At 43.7% G+C, this 14,891-nt stretch overlaps 2 protein-coding genes across 2 annotated transcripts in view; both read right to left on the bottom strand.

Annotated features, from left to right (window-relative positions):
• The window catches only part of LOC105922437 (secretory phospholipase A2 receptor), a 13,426-nt gene extending 5,743 nt beyond the window's left edge, over positions 1-7,683 (bottom strand). The window contains exons 1-4 of the mRNA XM_036135919.1: positions 7,470-7,683; positions 6,415-6,438; positions 5,963-6,174; positions 5,478-5,803 (exon numbers count right to left, since the gene is read on the bottom strand). Coding sequence (XP_035991812.1) covers positions 5,478-5,803; positions 5,963-6,164 — 528 coding nt within the window. The 5' untranslated portion in view covers positions 6,165-6,174; positions 6,415-6,438; positions 7,470-7,683. The remainder of the gene's footprint in view (positions 1-5,477; positions 5,804-5,962; positions 6,175-6,414; positions 6,439-7,469) is intronic.
• A 3,494-nt stretch (positions 7,684-11,177) lies between these two features.
• On the bottom strand, positions 11,178-14,325 carry LOC118562797 (struthiocalcin-1-like). The gene is made up of 2 exons (XM_036135677.1): positions 14,059-14,325; positions 11,178-11,787 (listed from the first exon to the last, which is right to left on the bottom strand). The coding sequence occupies exons 1-2, from the start codon at positions 14,272-14,274 to the stop codon at positions 11,593-11,595; spliced, it is 411 nt and encodes a 136-aa protein (XP_035991570.1). The 5' UTR covers positions 14,275-14,325; the 3' UTR covers positions 11,178-11,592.
• Between the last annotated feature and the right edge of the window lie 566 nt (positions 14,326-14,891).

Raw genomic sequence — 14,891 nt, 5'->3', positions numbered from 1 at the left:
GGCTACAGAAGGCAGCGGACCCCCCAGGGTCCCAGCATCTTTGATAGGCGGTGGACCCTCCTGGGTCCCCGCATCGTTGACAGGCAGTGGACCCGCCTGGGTCCCCGCATCTTTGACAGGCAGAGGACCCACCTGGGTCCCCGCATCTTTGACAGGCAGAGGACCCACCTGGGTCCCCGCATCGACGGTGGACGGTGGACCCGCCTGGGTCACCCTGTCGGACACCGAAATGGCGTGCTCAGCACCCGCGTCGGATGCCGGGCTGGCGTGCTCTGTACCCGCGTCGGACGCCGGCCTGGTGTGCTCAGCACCCGCGTCGGACGCCGGGCTGGCGTGCTCTGTATCCGCGTCGGACGCCGGGCTGGCGTGCTCTGTACCCGCGTCGGACGCCGGGCTGGCGTGCTCTGCACCCGCGTCGGACGCCGGGCTGGGAACTGGGTCCTGGGCTGTGGGCTGAGCAGGTTCAGAGTCCTTGGCTGCGGTCTGAGCAGGAACAGAAACTTTGGCTGTGGTTGAACAGGAACAGAGTCTTTGGCTGCGAGCTGAGCAGGATCTGGGTCTTTGGCTGCGAGCTGAGCAGGATCTGGGTCTTTGGCTGCGAGCTGAGCAGGATCTGGGTCTTTGGCTGCGAGCTGAGCAGGATCTGGGTCTTTGGCTGCGAGCTGAGCAGGATCTGGGTCTTTGGCTGCGAGCTGAGCAGGATCTGGGTCTTTGGCTGCGAGCTGAGCAGGATCTGGGTCTTTGGCTTCGAGCTGAGCAGATCTGGTTCTTGCTCTGCACCCGCGTCGGACGCCGGCCTGGCGTGCTCTGCACCCGCGTCGGACGCCGGGCTGGGAACTGGGTCCTGGGCTGTGGGCTGAGCAGGTTCAGAGTCCTTGGCTGCGGTCTGAGCAGGAACAGAAACTTTGGCTGTGGTTGAACAGGAACAGAGTCTTTGGCTGCGAGCTGAGCAGGATCTGGGTCTTTGGCTGCGAGCTAAGCAGGATCTGGGTCTTTGGCTGTGAGCTGAGCAGGATCTGGGTCTTTGGCTGTGAGCTGAGCAGGATCTGGGTCTTTGGCTGTGAGCTGAGCAGGATCTGGGTCTTTGGCTGCGAGCTGAGCAGGATCTGGGTCTTTGGCTGCGAGCTGAGCAGGATCTGGGTCTTTGGCTGCGAGCTGAGCAGGATCTGGGTCTTTGGCTGCGAGCTGAGCAGGATCTGGGTCTTTGGCTGCGAGCTGAGCAGGATCTGGGTCTTTGGCTTCGAGCTGAGCAGATCTGGTTCTTGCTGTGCACCCGCGTCGGACGCCGGGCTGGCGTGCTCTGCACCTGCGTCGGACGCCGGGCTGGGAACTGGGTCCTGGGCTGTGGGCTGAGCAGGTTCAGAGTCCTTGGCTGTGGTTGAACAGGAACAGAGTCTTTGGCTGCGAGCTGAGCAGGATCTGGGTCTTTGGCTGCGAGCTAAGCAGGATCTGGGTCTTTGGCTGTGAGCTAAGCAGGATCTGGGTCTTTGGCTGCGAGCTGAGCAGGATCTGGGTCTTTGGCTGCAAGCTGAGCAGGATCTGGGTCTTTGGCTGCAAGCTGAGCAGGATCTGGGTCTTTGGCTTCGAGCTGAGCAGATCTGGTTCTTGCTGTGCACCCGCGTCGGACGCCGGGCTGGCGTGCTCTGCACCCGCGTCGGACGCCGGGCTGGGAACTGGGTCCTGGGCTGTGGGCTGAGCAGGTTCAGAGTCCTTGGCTGCGGTCTGAGCAGGAATAGAAACTTTGGCTGTGGTTGAACAGGAACAGAGTCTTTGGCTGCGAGTTGAGCAGGATCTGGGTCTTTGGCTGCGAGCTAAGCAGGATCTGGGTCTTTGGCTGCGAGCTGAGCAGGATCTGGGTCTTTGGCTGCGAGCTGAGCAGGATCTGGGTCTTTGGCTGCGAGCTGAGCAGGATCTGGGTCTTTGGCTGCGAGCTGAGCAGGATCTGGATCTTTGGCTGCGAGCTGAGCAGGATCTGGATCTTTGGCTTCGAGCTGAGCAGGATCTGGATCTTTGGCTTCGAGCTGAGCAGATCTGGTTCTTGCTCTGCACCCGCGTCGGACGCCGGGCTGGCGTGCTCTGCACCCGCCTCGGACGCCGGGCTGGGAACTGGGTCCTGGGCTGTGGGCTGAGCAGGTTCAGAGTCCTTGGCTGCAGTCTGAGCAGGAACAGAAACTTTGGCTGTGGTTGAACAGGAACAGAGTCTTTGGCTGCGAGCTGAGCAGGATCTAGGTCTTTGGCTGCGAGCTGAGCAGGATCTGGGTCTTTGGCTGCGAGCTGAGCAGGATCTGGGTCTTTGGCTGCAGCGGCAGCGTCTGGCTGGGCATAGAGAGGGGTCCTGTGCCGGCGGACTCGGCTTCTGTGCCGGGAGCAACCCGGCGGCGGGGTTGAGGTTTCCATCAACGATGAGGCAACGGAAGCTGAGGCAGAGACTACGGCGGGCTTAGCAGCAGCAGCGGTCATATCAGCAGATGTAGCAGGAGCAACTGACGTGGAGGAGACAGAGGCAGCAGCGCTGGGAGCAGCAGCTAAAGGCTTCACCCGAGGAGCCAGCTGAGTGTCGTGGAGGTGGTGACAGAGACAATGGGGAACGAGACGGCTTCTGCTCTGGCTCGCTGGGGCAGCCGCAACGCCGTCGGACTGACTCACCAGGGACGTGGAGGTGACGTCAGCTCCAAGCGGAGGGATCACAGCTGTGCCAACCAGCTTAGCCTCAGGTTGAGCAGTGGGTGTGTTCCGGCATTGACGAGCCTGGCGTCTCCGTTGAGAGGAGCCGGGCGGCGAGAGAGTGGCTGCAGCTAGTGATGAGGTTGTGGGGGCAGCATCGGCAGGAGCTACAGCGTCGGCAGGAACCGTAGCAGCGGCAGGAGCGAGATGAGCTGAGGCTGGATCCGTGGCGGAAGCTCAGGCGGACTCGGCAGCGGCAATGGTGCAAGTGGCAGAAGTGGAGGAGGCAGCAGCGGCGGAGAACGAGGGTCTGGGAGGAGGCGTCCTGCAGAGGAGTTGAGCAACGGCAGCCTTGTTGTTCCACTCGAGCTCCTCCATCAGCCGCGTCTCTTCAAAAAGAGGAAGGAGCTCGGCTTGACTTGTCCACAGCTTGCGTATCTGAGCGATTGCGCCTACCCGCCTCCACGGTGGGCTGAGCGTTGCGAGGTTCTCCAAAACGGCCCGGGACTGGGCTAAAAGTTGCTCCGCTGCGCAACTTTCCTCTCGCCAGCTCCTGCATGGAGGCTCTGTGTGGGGTTCGGGTTCACGTGGTCGGTTCGTTCTGTCATGTTTTGTTATTGAACCCGAACACAACCACAACAGAGTTAAGTTTTAACAGTTTATTAAAATTTGTGGCTAGTGGAGGAAGAACCAAGAGTCTGTACTGAGCTTAAGCAGGAGGATGGTGAAGGCAGGAACTGGCAAGCAGGTTGGAACCAGAGCATGGAGGCAGCAGAACCAGAAGCACAGCAGAATGGAGACTTGGAACCAGGCTGGGCCAGCAGCACGACAGAATGGAGACTTGGAACCAGGTAGGACTCACAGTACGACAGAATGGAGACTTGGAACCAGGCTGGGCCAGCAGCACGACAGAATGGAGACTTGGAACCAGGTTGGACTCACAGCACGACAGAATGGAGGAACTATGGACTGGACAAGACTGGATGAGGTGAGCAGCAGAAACAGAGGTAAGCAGGGAAACAGAACGAACCGACGAGGAATGACAGACTGCAGAGAGCTTAAATAGTGAGGCTGACAGGTGTGCTGAATACTGGCTAATTAGTAGCTGACAGGTGTGGATGATTACTGAACTGGAGACTGGAGCAGTATGGAAGGAAATATCATGAGGTGTTTAAGAGGCAAAGAATGGGGAGCAGGTAGGAAAACTTTGAAAATATTATATATTGGACTTATTAGATCGGTTATAGATTATGGATGTGTGGTATATAATTCTGCCTCAAATAACTTATTAAAAGAAATAGATAAAATACAGTATCAAGCGTTAAGAATTTGCTGTGGGGCAATGAAGACGACACCAGTGTCAGCACTACAGGTAGAAATGGGGGAAATGCCATTGGAGTTAAGAAGGAAACAATTAGGAGTAGGGTTTTGGGCAAAAGTAAAAGGGCATAAAAAAAAGTTATCCTATAAATAATATATTACAACCATGCCAAGAAAGTGTTAAGAATGTAAAAATAAATAGTTTTGGATGGATAATAAATAAAGAAATAAAGGAAATAGGATTAAATCAATGTTTAATTAGCCCGGTCGTGGATTTTTCATGTAATCCGCCTTGGATACAAAAAGAGATAAAAGTTGATTTAACATTGTTGGAAGAAGGAAGACAAACGGTAGAAGGAGAGGTGGAAAGATACATAAGAAGGGTATATGGAGAATACTTACAAATATATACAGATGCATCAAAGATGGTAAATGATAGAGTAGGGATAGCATTTATAATTCCAGATTTAAACATTATGGAAAATAAAAGATTAATGGATAGTTTGAATGTATACACAGGAGAGTTACTGGCTATTTGAATGGCGTTAAAATGGAGTGAAGAATTAAGCGAAAAGAAAGTGTTAATTTGTTCTGATTCAAGTAGTGCATTAATAAGTATTATGGAACAAGAGTCGGAAGCAAGACAAGACATTCTGATAGATATAAATAAATCAATACGTAAAATGGGAAAAAATGGATCTACTGTTAAATTTATTTGGATTCCGGCTCATACCGGAATAGTTGGAAATGAATTAGCAGATACATTTGCAAAGAGTGCGAGTAAGAGAAATGAAAAGGTAAATATAGTAAAAATGAGATAAGGAGTATAAGTAAAATATATTACAAAAAGAAGTGGCAGGAAAAATGGGAGGGTGAAAAGAAGGCAAGGTTTTATTATAATATTCAAAAAAAAGTGGGGGAGTGTAGAAAAGAAAATAGGAATAAACAAGAGGAAGATATTATATCTAGATTAAGATTTGGACATGTAGGGTTAAATAGTACTTTGAAAATAATAAATAAACATAGTACGGGGTTATGTAATTTTTGTGGAAAGTTGGAAACAGTTATACATATTTTTATGGAATGTAATAAATATAATCTAGAAAGAGAGGAATTAGTAGAAGAGTTAAATAGGAATAAAGTTAAATTAAATATTAGAGATCTGCTACAAAAATCTTCTGGAGATGTGGTTTTTAAATCTGTGTTTAGGTTTCTTAGGAAAACAGGTCTAATAGGGAGATTATAGGGATTAGACATCTGGTTCATACTCCAGTCCAGAAGGTGGCGGTAATGCACCTGAAAGTTGTTTGCCAACCGCCATAAAACAAAAAGAAGAAGAAGAAGAAGAAGAAGAAGAAGTATGGAAGGTGGCAAGTGTCTTGAGTCTGTGCATGGTGCAGCAGACAGGCTGAATCATGACAACAGCTCCTTTAAGTGGCGTTCTAACATGGTCCTGATTTTTTCTTATTCACTGCCCTGCTATATTAGCCCACCTCGTCTGTGTCAGCCTCCATGACCTTGTTCATCATGTAGACGTGCTCCTCTCCTGGCTGCAGGCTGATTAGATCGAAGCGAAGGTTACTGTTTGTGGATGACCGGAGTCCTCTGCAGTATTCCAGCGCCTCCTCCCAGCTCTTTTCCTTCTTCACCAGGAACACGTTGTCGGAGACGCAGAGGAATGGAGAGTAGGCAGCGCAGTTTTGGACAGCCATTTCTTTCCTTTCAGAGGAGATGGAGACACAATCACCTTCGCTACTCGGCTCCTTAGATTTCCACTTCTTATATTCTGAGTGGCCTGCGCTCCAGTTCCATGATCCACCTGCAGAACAGATGTGGGGGAGTTCAGACACCTTTGTACTGAAAAGAAGGCCGAAACATGTCATCTTCTTTTTATGTATTTCAATACAGTATTATTGTCATTCTGATTGACTGACTGATTTTAGAGAAAGCATTCCAAGTTGCAGCGCTGAGTCTTTACCATCTCTGTGGAGACCAATCCAGACGGGAAAGTCCTCCTCGTGTACAGTGGTGTACAGATCTGAGCTCTCAATGTTTGCTAAATCTTTGTCGTTGTCCTGACAGTACTGCTGAGCCTCAGACCACTTCTTTGCTTTGGGTATGAAAGTATACTTAGTCTTATCATCTTTGCAGATGAAGTAATGATAACTTCCACAATCCATGCCATAAATTCTTCCAAGACAAACATAAAGGAACAAGAAATACCACATTTCATTTGTTTGACACCAAGCAATTGCTCTTATGATTAACATAGTTTTACTCATATAAGACTGATAACTAATACTTGCTGTAATGTTTTAAACTCATTGTTTACATTTTATATCTTAGGATAGTAAAATGTACTTAAAAATATTTAAAATAAATATATATTTTACATTTAATAAACTCACTGCTAATGAATCTGTTTCCTACCTGTTGATTAGTGGAATATCATATCTAGTGCGAGGCGCCAGCCACCCAGAACGATGTGGAAAAACAAAGAGAAGCCATAAATTATTAGTGCATCTGTTCAATACAGACAAAATAAAATCATCCACTTCAGGTGTTTCCAAACCAGTTTATTTCTCTGTGCTAACTTTTTTTGGGGTATTTCGTTAAGAGTCTTATTGTAACTTTTGTTCTACTTTTTTTAGCAGTCCTTTTTGGGTTTTGGTTCAGTTCTTTCTGTGTTTAATAGTGACCTATTGGTTACACCTGGTTCTCATCCCAGCAGTTCAAAAGCCTCTCAGCTCTCTCACGTCTTTGCCAGATATTTTTAGTTTAATGTGCATCATCTTTACCTACTCTTCTTCTGCTGGTTACCCCACACTCAGGTCATCACTGCTTCCTTGGTAAAGTGCTTTTGTTATACAAGTGGCTACCACCATGAACCACCCTCTTGGCTCCATCTCCATCAACACAAAACAGCTTGACACACATCAGCAAAGCTGTCAAATCTACTTTAGGGCCTTTAATTTTGCATTTGAATGATTCTTGTAGGGAGGATGATAATAAAAAGACTTAAAAAGAATAATTAAAAAGGACGAGTTGCATAAGTTTGAAAGTAATCTCTTTTGCACACCAGGTCAAAATAAAACACGTGGTGGCCAAAATACTGATTACTGATGTTAAAGAAACAAAAGCCACATCCAGGGCTGATGGCTGACAGACATGTAGAATTAATAAATCACTTTGGTATCTGTTTAACAACATGAACTAGACAGAAAGATTACTAAAAGCAAAACAAAATGCCCCAATCTAAAGAAATTCAAGAACAGATGTGAAACAAAGTCCCTGATAACTATCAGTCTGCAAAAGTTTACAAAGCCAGGGCTTTGGGGCTCCAGGGAACCACAATGAGAACCATTATCCATAAATGGTGAAAACATGAAACAAAGATGTACTTGTAATAATAATTTCAGTCTAAACCTTCTCTGCATACAAAAGCTGATTAACAATAGACTAATACTTCAAAAAGGTCTCGTTACCTTTGGCTGTAGTAATTGTGGTAGCTGACCGCAGCACATTCTGGATTGTAGGGGAGGTTTTGGCTTTCCAAAAGGCTCTGATACTTTTTCCCTCCATCAGACAAGAGAATATCAGTCCACCCAAACCTGGTACTCTGCAGGCCGATCCAGGCGTAATATGGGCTCAAGTTGAAACGTTGTGCATCTTTCTCTGAGTAGATGGTGGCCAAGTCGGTGTAGTATCTTTTGGGAGAAAAAATGTAAACTTGCAAGTAACAGATTTATTTTGTTGTAGTTTTGCTGATGGTAAATTCAGAGGTAAAACCATGAGGAGGAGATAAATTGACATGTTCAAAGCAAGAAAGACGCTTAGGACCTATTTCATCAGGCTGCACACATCACAAGGAATTAAAAAAACATGCTTCCACCTGCAGTTCAATCAAACCTCTCATTGTTTTCACCATTTTCTCTTGACTAAGGTGCATAACCTGAAGTCACCTAATTGTGGAAAACTGAGAAATTTGTTTATTAGCTGGTTTATTTGAATTAGACATAAACTGAAAGCAACATTTTTCAGCACTAACTTTAGCCAAATAGAATAAAAATTCATTTGTGTTTTGACGTGTCATTGCTCCACACTTATTTAATGTTTTTCATCTTCTTGGTGGATTTTAAACCTTCTGTATAACTTTAGTAGTTCAGTTATCTGATATTTTGTGCAGATGCTTGATAGGAAGTAGCTGATATGCACGTACAATGTTATATGTAAAGTTTTTTTAATCATTTTTCAAATATCACCAGGAAAAATATCATTATTTAAATATCACCAGGAAGCGTAGCTGTCTTCTTGAATTTACTTCTCAGTGCTCATTTGAGGGTTTTTTTCTGACAAAAACAATGTTGCATTCACACATTGATGAACAAAAGGCTAGTTGTACTGATACACAATAATAAAAAGAAAACCCACCGTTTGCAAAACTGTCGTGCATCCTCCCAGCTTGCTGGATACGGGTGGTATTTGTAATATCTAATCAGCGCCGGTCTTCGGCCAGATACAATGCTGGTGCTGCTGCTGAGGAGGAGGAGGACCCAGCATCCACAAAAGCTCTTCATCATCTTGAATATATGTAGGTTTCTCTAAAAAATGACTTTAATAATGCAGATAAATTCAAACTGAGAAAACAAAGAGTTGCAATCATTAAACAAACCAATTACAACAATCCATCATAATTCATGATTACGTTAGGATGTGTTCTTGCCGTGATGGTTTATCCTTTCAGTAAAGGTTTGCTGCTGGCTGAGCTGCCAAAGTCCAAGTGGATGCCTTGTTGCTTTTGGTTGTACTTTTTGAAAGATTTGCCTTGCAGACAACACTCATGGTCAACTTTTGGTCCAGTGTTACCACTGCCTCATAGCAAAATTTGACTACAGGCAAATGAACAAAGAAATTACATAAAGAACTGGGTTGAAAAGTTAAATTATTTTTCTACAGAAATAAAAACAGCAAGAAAAAAAAGAGGGAATTTTAACAAACCACTCATTAAAAAGCCCTTACGAATGAACACAAATATTTCAGTTTTATATTTTATTTTACTATTTCAAATATTATTTCTTAAATCCAATAGAATATAAATCCAATAGAATATATATATATATATATATATATATATATATATATATATATATATATATATATATATATATATATATATACACACACACGCACACGCACACATGCATAACATTTGCATCAGTACTTTTACCCATTACTGAAAAGCCTGATTTATCACACCATTTCCATAAAGTGGAGCAACTGCAATGACTCTTTAGCCACAAATCTGGTCAAATCCAGGCCTACAGCCTTCTGAAAATGTTCTACAAAGTGCACACTCTCTTCTCTCCAGAATTTTTTATTTTATTTTCGTGAGGTGGGCTGTGCTGATACGTCATGTCACACAAAGGATTGTGGGATTTGTTATAGCTCCTTACTGCTGGTATGGGACATTGTGAGGTTCCTATTCTAAAGGAGCTGTGAGAGGAAGCATACAGGCTCCTTTTCAGCACTTATGGCAACCACTGACACACTTCCACTTTGGCTATAGAGTCCTTACCCACCAGAGGTATTAGGATGGAGCCTTGGTTATCAGGAACAGGTGATATCTGTGACAAATCATTATAAATATGCACAGCACTTCTTAAAATTTGTAGATATATTCTCAGTTAAGGGTTAAGCAAGTATTTTAAAAAGATTGTGTATTTCTGAAACGGATGGTGCCGAAGACCTACATATGCTGCGCAGGGCGGCCATTTCCCATGTGTGAAGATTAGTTGTGAGGTCATATGTGTACTCCAGGGCGAGCTGAGATGTTGCTGTGGAATGAAAGTGTTCATAAAATAATGTAACATTTCCACACATTAATGGTTCCTGTAAGTTTTGGATCTTTGCATTTTGCTGTGTACAGCCAGAGGCCACTGGCATATTTCTTTTGTTAGATTTTTTTTGCTGAGAGAATTTTTTTTTTGTCATTGCTGTCTTGATTGGCAATAGAAAGACAACACATTTAGAACTCCTGTTGTGTCCTGTGATGTTGGATCTATTGCAGGCTAAACAAACATTGGTATTAGATATCTGACCATATCATTTCTGCTTTTAACTCATTATGGAAACCCATATTGATAGCAATAAGCCTCGACCACCCGATCAGCTGAAAATGAGCCGGCTGCTGGGCAGTGCAGCAGCAGTGGATGTCCGAGCACTGTTAAATTTAAAATTGTGTCTTCATAGCTAACTTCTTGCCTTAAAACCTTTCTTCTAAAGTTGCTTTTATGTCGCAGAATGTGTAATATAGCCAACTTTATTCACTTTACCCCTCTCTGTCATTGTTGTTTCCGTTTTCTTTAGCCCACAAAGACACGTGGGATAGGCTGGGCCACGAAGGATACATCGGACCCAACCAGCCAGGGGACAAGAGGACGCATTTGTCCACTGCATTTGAAGAACCCTTTGAAAGACTCAAGAATTGGTTCAACCTTCATCAGAGCGTTGTGACGTAATCAGTCTGCAAATGCAGCCTCCAAATTGAGACATAACTTCTTGTCTTGATGTCTGTTGAGAGCCATCAAGCATTTGTCAGAAACCCCTCTAGAAATTAGTTTAACTGCTTGCAGTGCTATAAAAAGTATTTGGCCCTTCCATCCCTCTTTTAAGATAACTTTTCCCCATATTTAACTGTTCCAGATCTGTTAATAGCAGAGGTATTCTCAGTAAATAACAAAAGCAGTTTTCAAATAATTTCATTTATTAAAGAGAAGAAAACAGCAACAACTGGCATCCATCATCAGTAGTAACTGGTGATCAGTCTTCTACATTAAAAAAGAGGAATCTTGGTTTACTCTTCTCTGCGGGGAACCACAGTGGAAGGTTTTTGAACAAGAAAGTCTTATTTAAGGTCATGTAAAGGTATATCAATCAGGTTTAAGTCCATGACTAGGCCACTTTATAGGTTTAGTTTCTCTGCAGAAGTCTGGACATGCTGGTGCGATGCAGATCATCGTCTCGCTGCATAAACTAAGTGCTTCTTGAGCTTAACATCATTAGCTGATGAGTGGACTTCCTCCTCGTTCTGTTAAGACTAGAATTCATAATTTTCCTAATGCATTCAAAATGACTTTATAAACCCCTTTTCAGGCCAAAAAATGTCAATTACTTCCTTGTAATGTTCCTGAATTGCTTTACAGGTTCTATTCGAGTAATTGCTGGATCAATGGGGTCTGGGTGTTTTCAGGCCTGGGTTTGGCTTTTGAAATGAAACCAAAGAAGGTGAATTCTAGTTACTGTGCGATACAATAAGCCATTTTACAAACAGAAGAAACCATAGATGTTCATTAAATACTAAATTACTGCACAAAGATGAATAAAACAGTTCACCAACTAAAATGAAACAGTTTTCTAAGCAGAAATGAATATTGCTTACACATAAAGTAAATTAAATATAACATAAGATATTTGGTACTGAGTACACTTAAATATCAGTTTTATTTCCATTACAGAAAACTGATACTTCAAATATTCTAAAGACATTTAGGTAAACATTAACATTTCAAATATAATGTGGCTATAGTATCAGATGTTGGATTATTTTATTCAGGTGGTGTAGCTGTAACAGATGAAGTTTTTTCTCTCTGAACAGTCTCTAGCCTCCATGCCACCAGTGCTGTTCTTGGATAAGATCCCACAATGTTGACGTGGGGCGGGGCAGAGAGGCAGGTCGGTGTGCAGCATATCTGCTCCGTTCACCCACAGCCACTCACCGGCCAGGAAACACAGGCCGGTCCACACCTACAGGAACAACCAACCAATCAGACTCAAAAATGTGTAAAGTTGTTTTAAAGACTGGTTAATATGTAGAGCTAGCAGGTCCATTAGGCAATATAAGCAAATGATAAGACTGCCATATGGTCTCCACAGGGTGGGCATGACCTTCAAAATCGCTATGTTAAAACTAGTTATTGCTTTAGATTTTGTATATAGCTATTGCACAGTGTAAATATAGCATATGTATAGAGTTATTGTGTGCAAACTGGGTGGTTATTTACATTCAATATTTGATGTTGATTGCTGAACGTATAAATTAATACCCTTACAGGAATTTTATTTTGTGGCAACAATATATTTGTCAGACACAACACCAACATAATAAAAACAACACGATTACATTTTTTAGTAATCGTAATTAAACTGATGATCGAGGAGGCAGAATAAAAAATGCCTTCTAGGGCGCCGGATTGAGAAAAGCTGGCTCTGTCAAAGTGTCCATATTATTTTCTTTTGAGCTTGAAAACTTAAAATAGAGGAATTAAGTTAAAAAATAATAATTTCAGTAACTGAAAGTGATGACACTTAAAAACACCTTAAAGGGGCCTTGACAACAATTTTCATTTTTCTGAGGTTCTGTTGTGCACTGATGAGGCCGTGTTAATGTCAAAACTGAAAACTAAGCGACCTGCTCTGGGGCGGTCAGCTCAAATGCTTTGATTAAAAACGGTCAGATCAGAAAACGGGTTGTCTTTCTACGTCATTGATATTCTACAGTCAGAGCACACCATCAAGCCGACAACCTTCACCCCTCCTCTCCTCCCCCAGCTGATTCACTGGCTGACCTGAGAGGAGGTAGATGGCGCAGACGGCAGCCTCAGATCAGCCTGCCTCTATCGGCCCAAACAGGAGGCTGAGGCCTCAAACTAACTTAACAGTGGTTGCTAAAAAATGGGAGTGGGTATGCTGGCAGTGAGTTCTCTGCTGAGGTACCGTGGTTAAGAACTACATATTCCTGTGTTGCAGCGCAGCTGAGAGCTCACTACGGTACTGCTGTGGTTCTGGCACCCAGCTTCATAAGCAGCTGCTTCCGAGCTCCCCAGCCGCGCCGCGGTATATTGTGGCTTTGTGTTTTGGTCCCTCCAAGTTGAATCGCGCCACCACTTTAAAGGTTGTCAGAGAGTTTAAAGCCTTTGGACCAAAGGCTTTAAACTGTCTGACAACCTATAACACAAACACTTCAACCAGTCATAAAACCATAATGGATTTGTTATGGAGTGTTGCGGGCGAGAATATAGATGTGAATGGACGGGGGAACTGGTGTGGTGTAGGGCGTTTTCCAAATATGGTTGTAGCCAATCAGAGTGAAGTCAACTTAGTAAGGCTGCATATAATTACCGCAACCAAGAAGGGACTTTTGGCCTGACAAAATAACATGGTTACATTATTTTTTTAATGAAATTCTTTGGGGAATTTACATATGCAGCAATATCAACTACACAATGATTATACAGTGATATCATGGGACCTTTGAGAACTGATACTCAAAGGTACTCATCAAGGTACAGATACTTGATGAGGAAATCTTAAGAAATCAGGACTGGCACAAGAGTTTCAAAAACTACAACATAATAATAATAATAATAATAATAATAATAATAATAATAATAATAATAATAATAATAATAATAATAATAATTGAACTTTATTGATCTCACATTGGAGAAATTCACTTCTGCATCTTAACCCGTCCCCTTGGGGAGCAGTGGGCTGCCACTGTGCGGTGCCTGGGGAGCAATTGGGGGTTAAGGGTCTTGCTCAGGGACGCAGAGTGGCAGCTAGTGCAAGTTGAACTCAGAACCTCTGGGACCAAAGCTCTGTGCTCTAACCACTAGGCCACCCGTCCCCCAGTTATATTAGACAACTGAAGTTAAATGTTGTTAAATGTTGAACCAAATTGCTCACTCATAGCAAATTTGCTGTTCAGCCCATAAAAGTCAGCTGCAGTTCCCTGTTAACCCTTATTATAATTCTGCTGTAAAATTATCTTTTATAAACCAACCTTTTCATATATGTAGTGGCAGTGGAAAGGAACCTATTTTTCTGTGGATGGAACAAGAACTTGTTTTTTCAGCAAAGTGTCTTAAAAGATTAAATTATGCTTAAAAGTCATAAAAATACACACAAAATTAAAAGAGAAAGATAAACTTCTTCTCAAATGGTCTCTTAAATTCAAATTTGCTTCCATATATGGTTTCAGGTACAGAACTTGCTCTGTATGAGCAGAGAACCCACCTCGTCAGTGTCAGCCTGCATGACCTTGTTCATAATGAGGTCCTGTTGGTCTTCAGGCTGCAGGCTGAGGAGATCGTAGCGAACATTGTTTGTGGATGAACGTAGGCCTCTGCAGTGTTCCAGCGCCTCCTCCCAGTTCTTGTTCTCCTTTACCAGGACCATATTGTCTGAGATGCAGAGGAACGGTAGACGAGTATCACAGTTTTGAGAAGCCATCTTCTTTGATATTGAGTAGATCGACCCACAGTCGCCGCTGTTACTCGGCTCTCCTGTGAACCAGTTTCTAAATTTGGAGTCCCCCAAGCTCCAGCTCCATGCTGCTCCTATGAGACAGATGTGAAAAACGTATTTGCATAGCTCAGTTTAACAATCTTAGCAACAAATATTTTCATCTCTCAAAGGCTTTTTAGAACCATCGGAACTAAACTGGAGCTGAGGTCTGACTATCTGAACTTCAGGACATAATTCAAATCGGAATTGTGGTACAATATTGAGTTAACATTCCTCTGTAAATATTAAACCTCTTAGATGTTCTCATTATACCATGTTGTATCCATAATGTTTAAGGCATTTTATTGGGATTTAATGGGAGTGATTAAGACAAAACCAAGTTGGTGGAGCAGTCAGATGCAGCAGCCCAGGCACTCTAGCTTTTTTGACTGTCTTTGTGTTTTCACCTCTCCAAGCTTTGATCCAATATGGGAGAGAAGAGCTGTTGGATCTGAGATTCAGCTCTGGAGTCCACGGATCGTACCGACCACTGAAACTGGATTTTATTTATCCTGATCTGCAATGTACAAAAAAATACCCAAACTCCCAGCCCTCAGGGCCTA

The sequence above is a fragment of the Fundulus heteroclitus genome, chromosome 4 (assembly GCF_011125445.2).
Source record: "Fundulus heteroclitus isolate FHET01 chromosome 4, MU-UCD_Fhet_4.1, whole genome shotgun sequence".
In the NCBI taxonomy this organism is placed as follows: Eukaryota; Metazoa; Chordata; class Actinopteri; order Cyprinodontiformes; family Fundulidae; genus Fundulus; species Fundulus heteroclitus.
The sequence above is the reverse complement of the archived record's forward strand: the minus strand, read 5'-3'. Positions and strand labels throughout refer to the sequence as shown.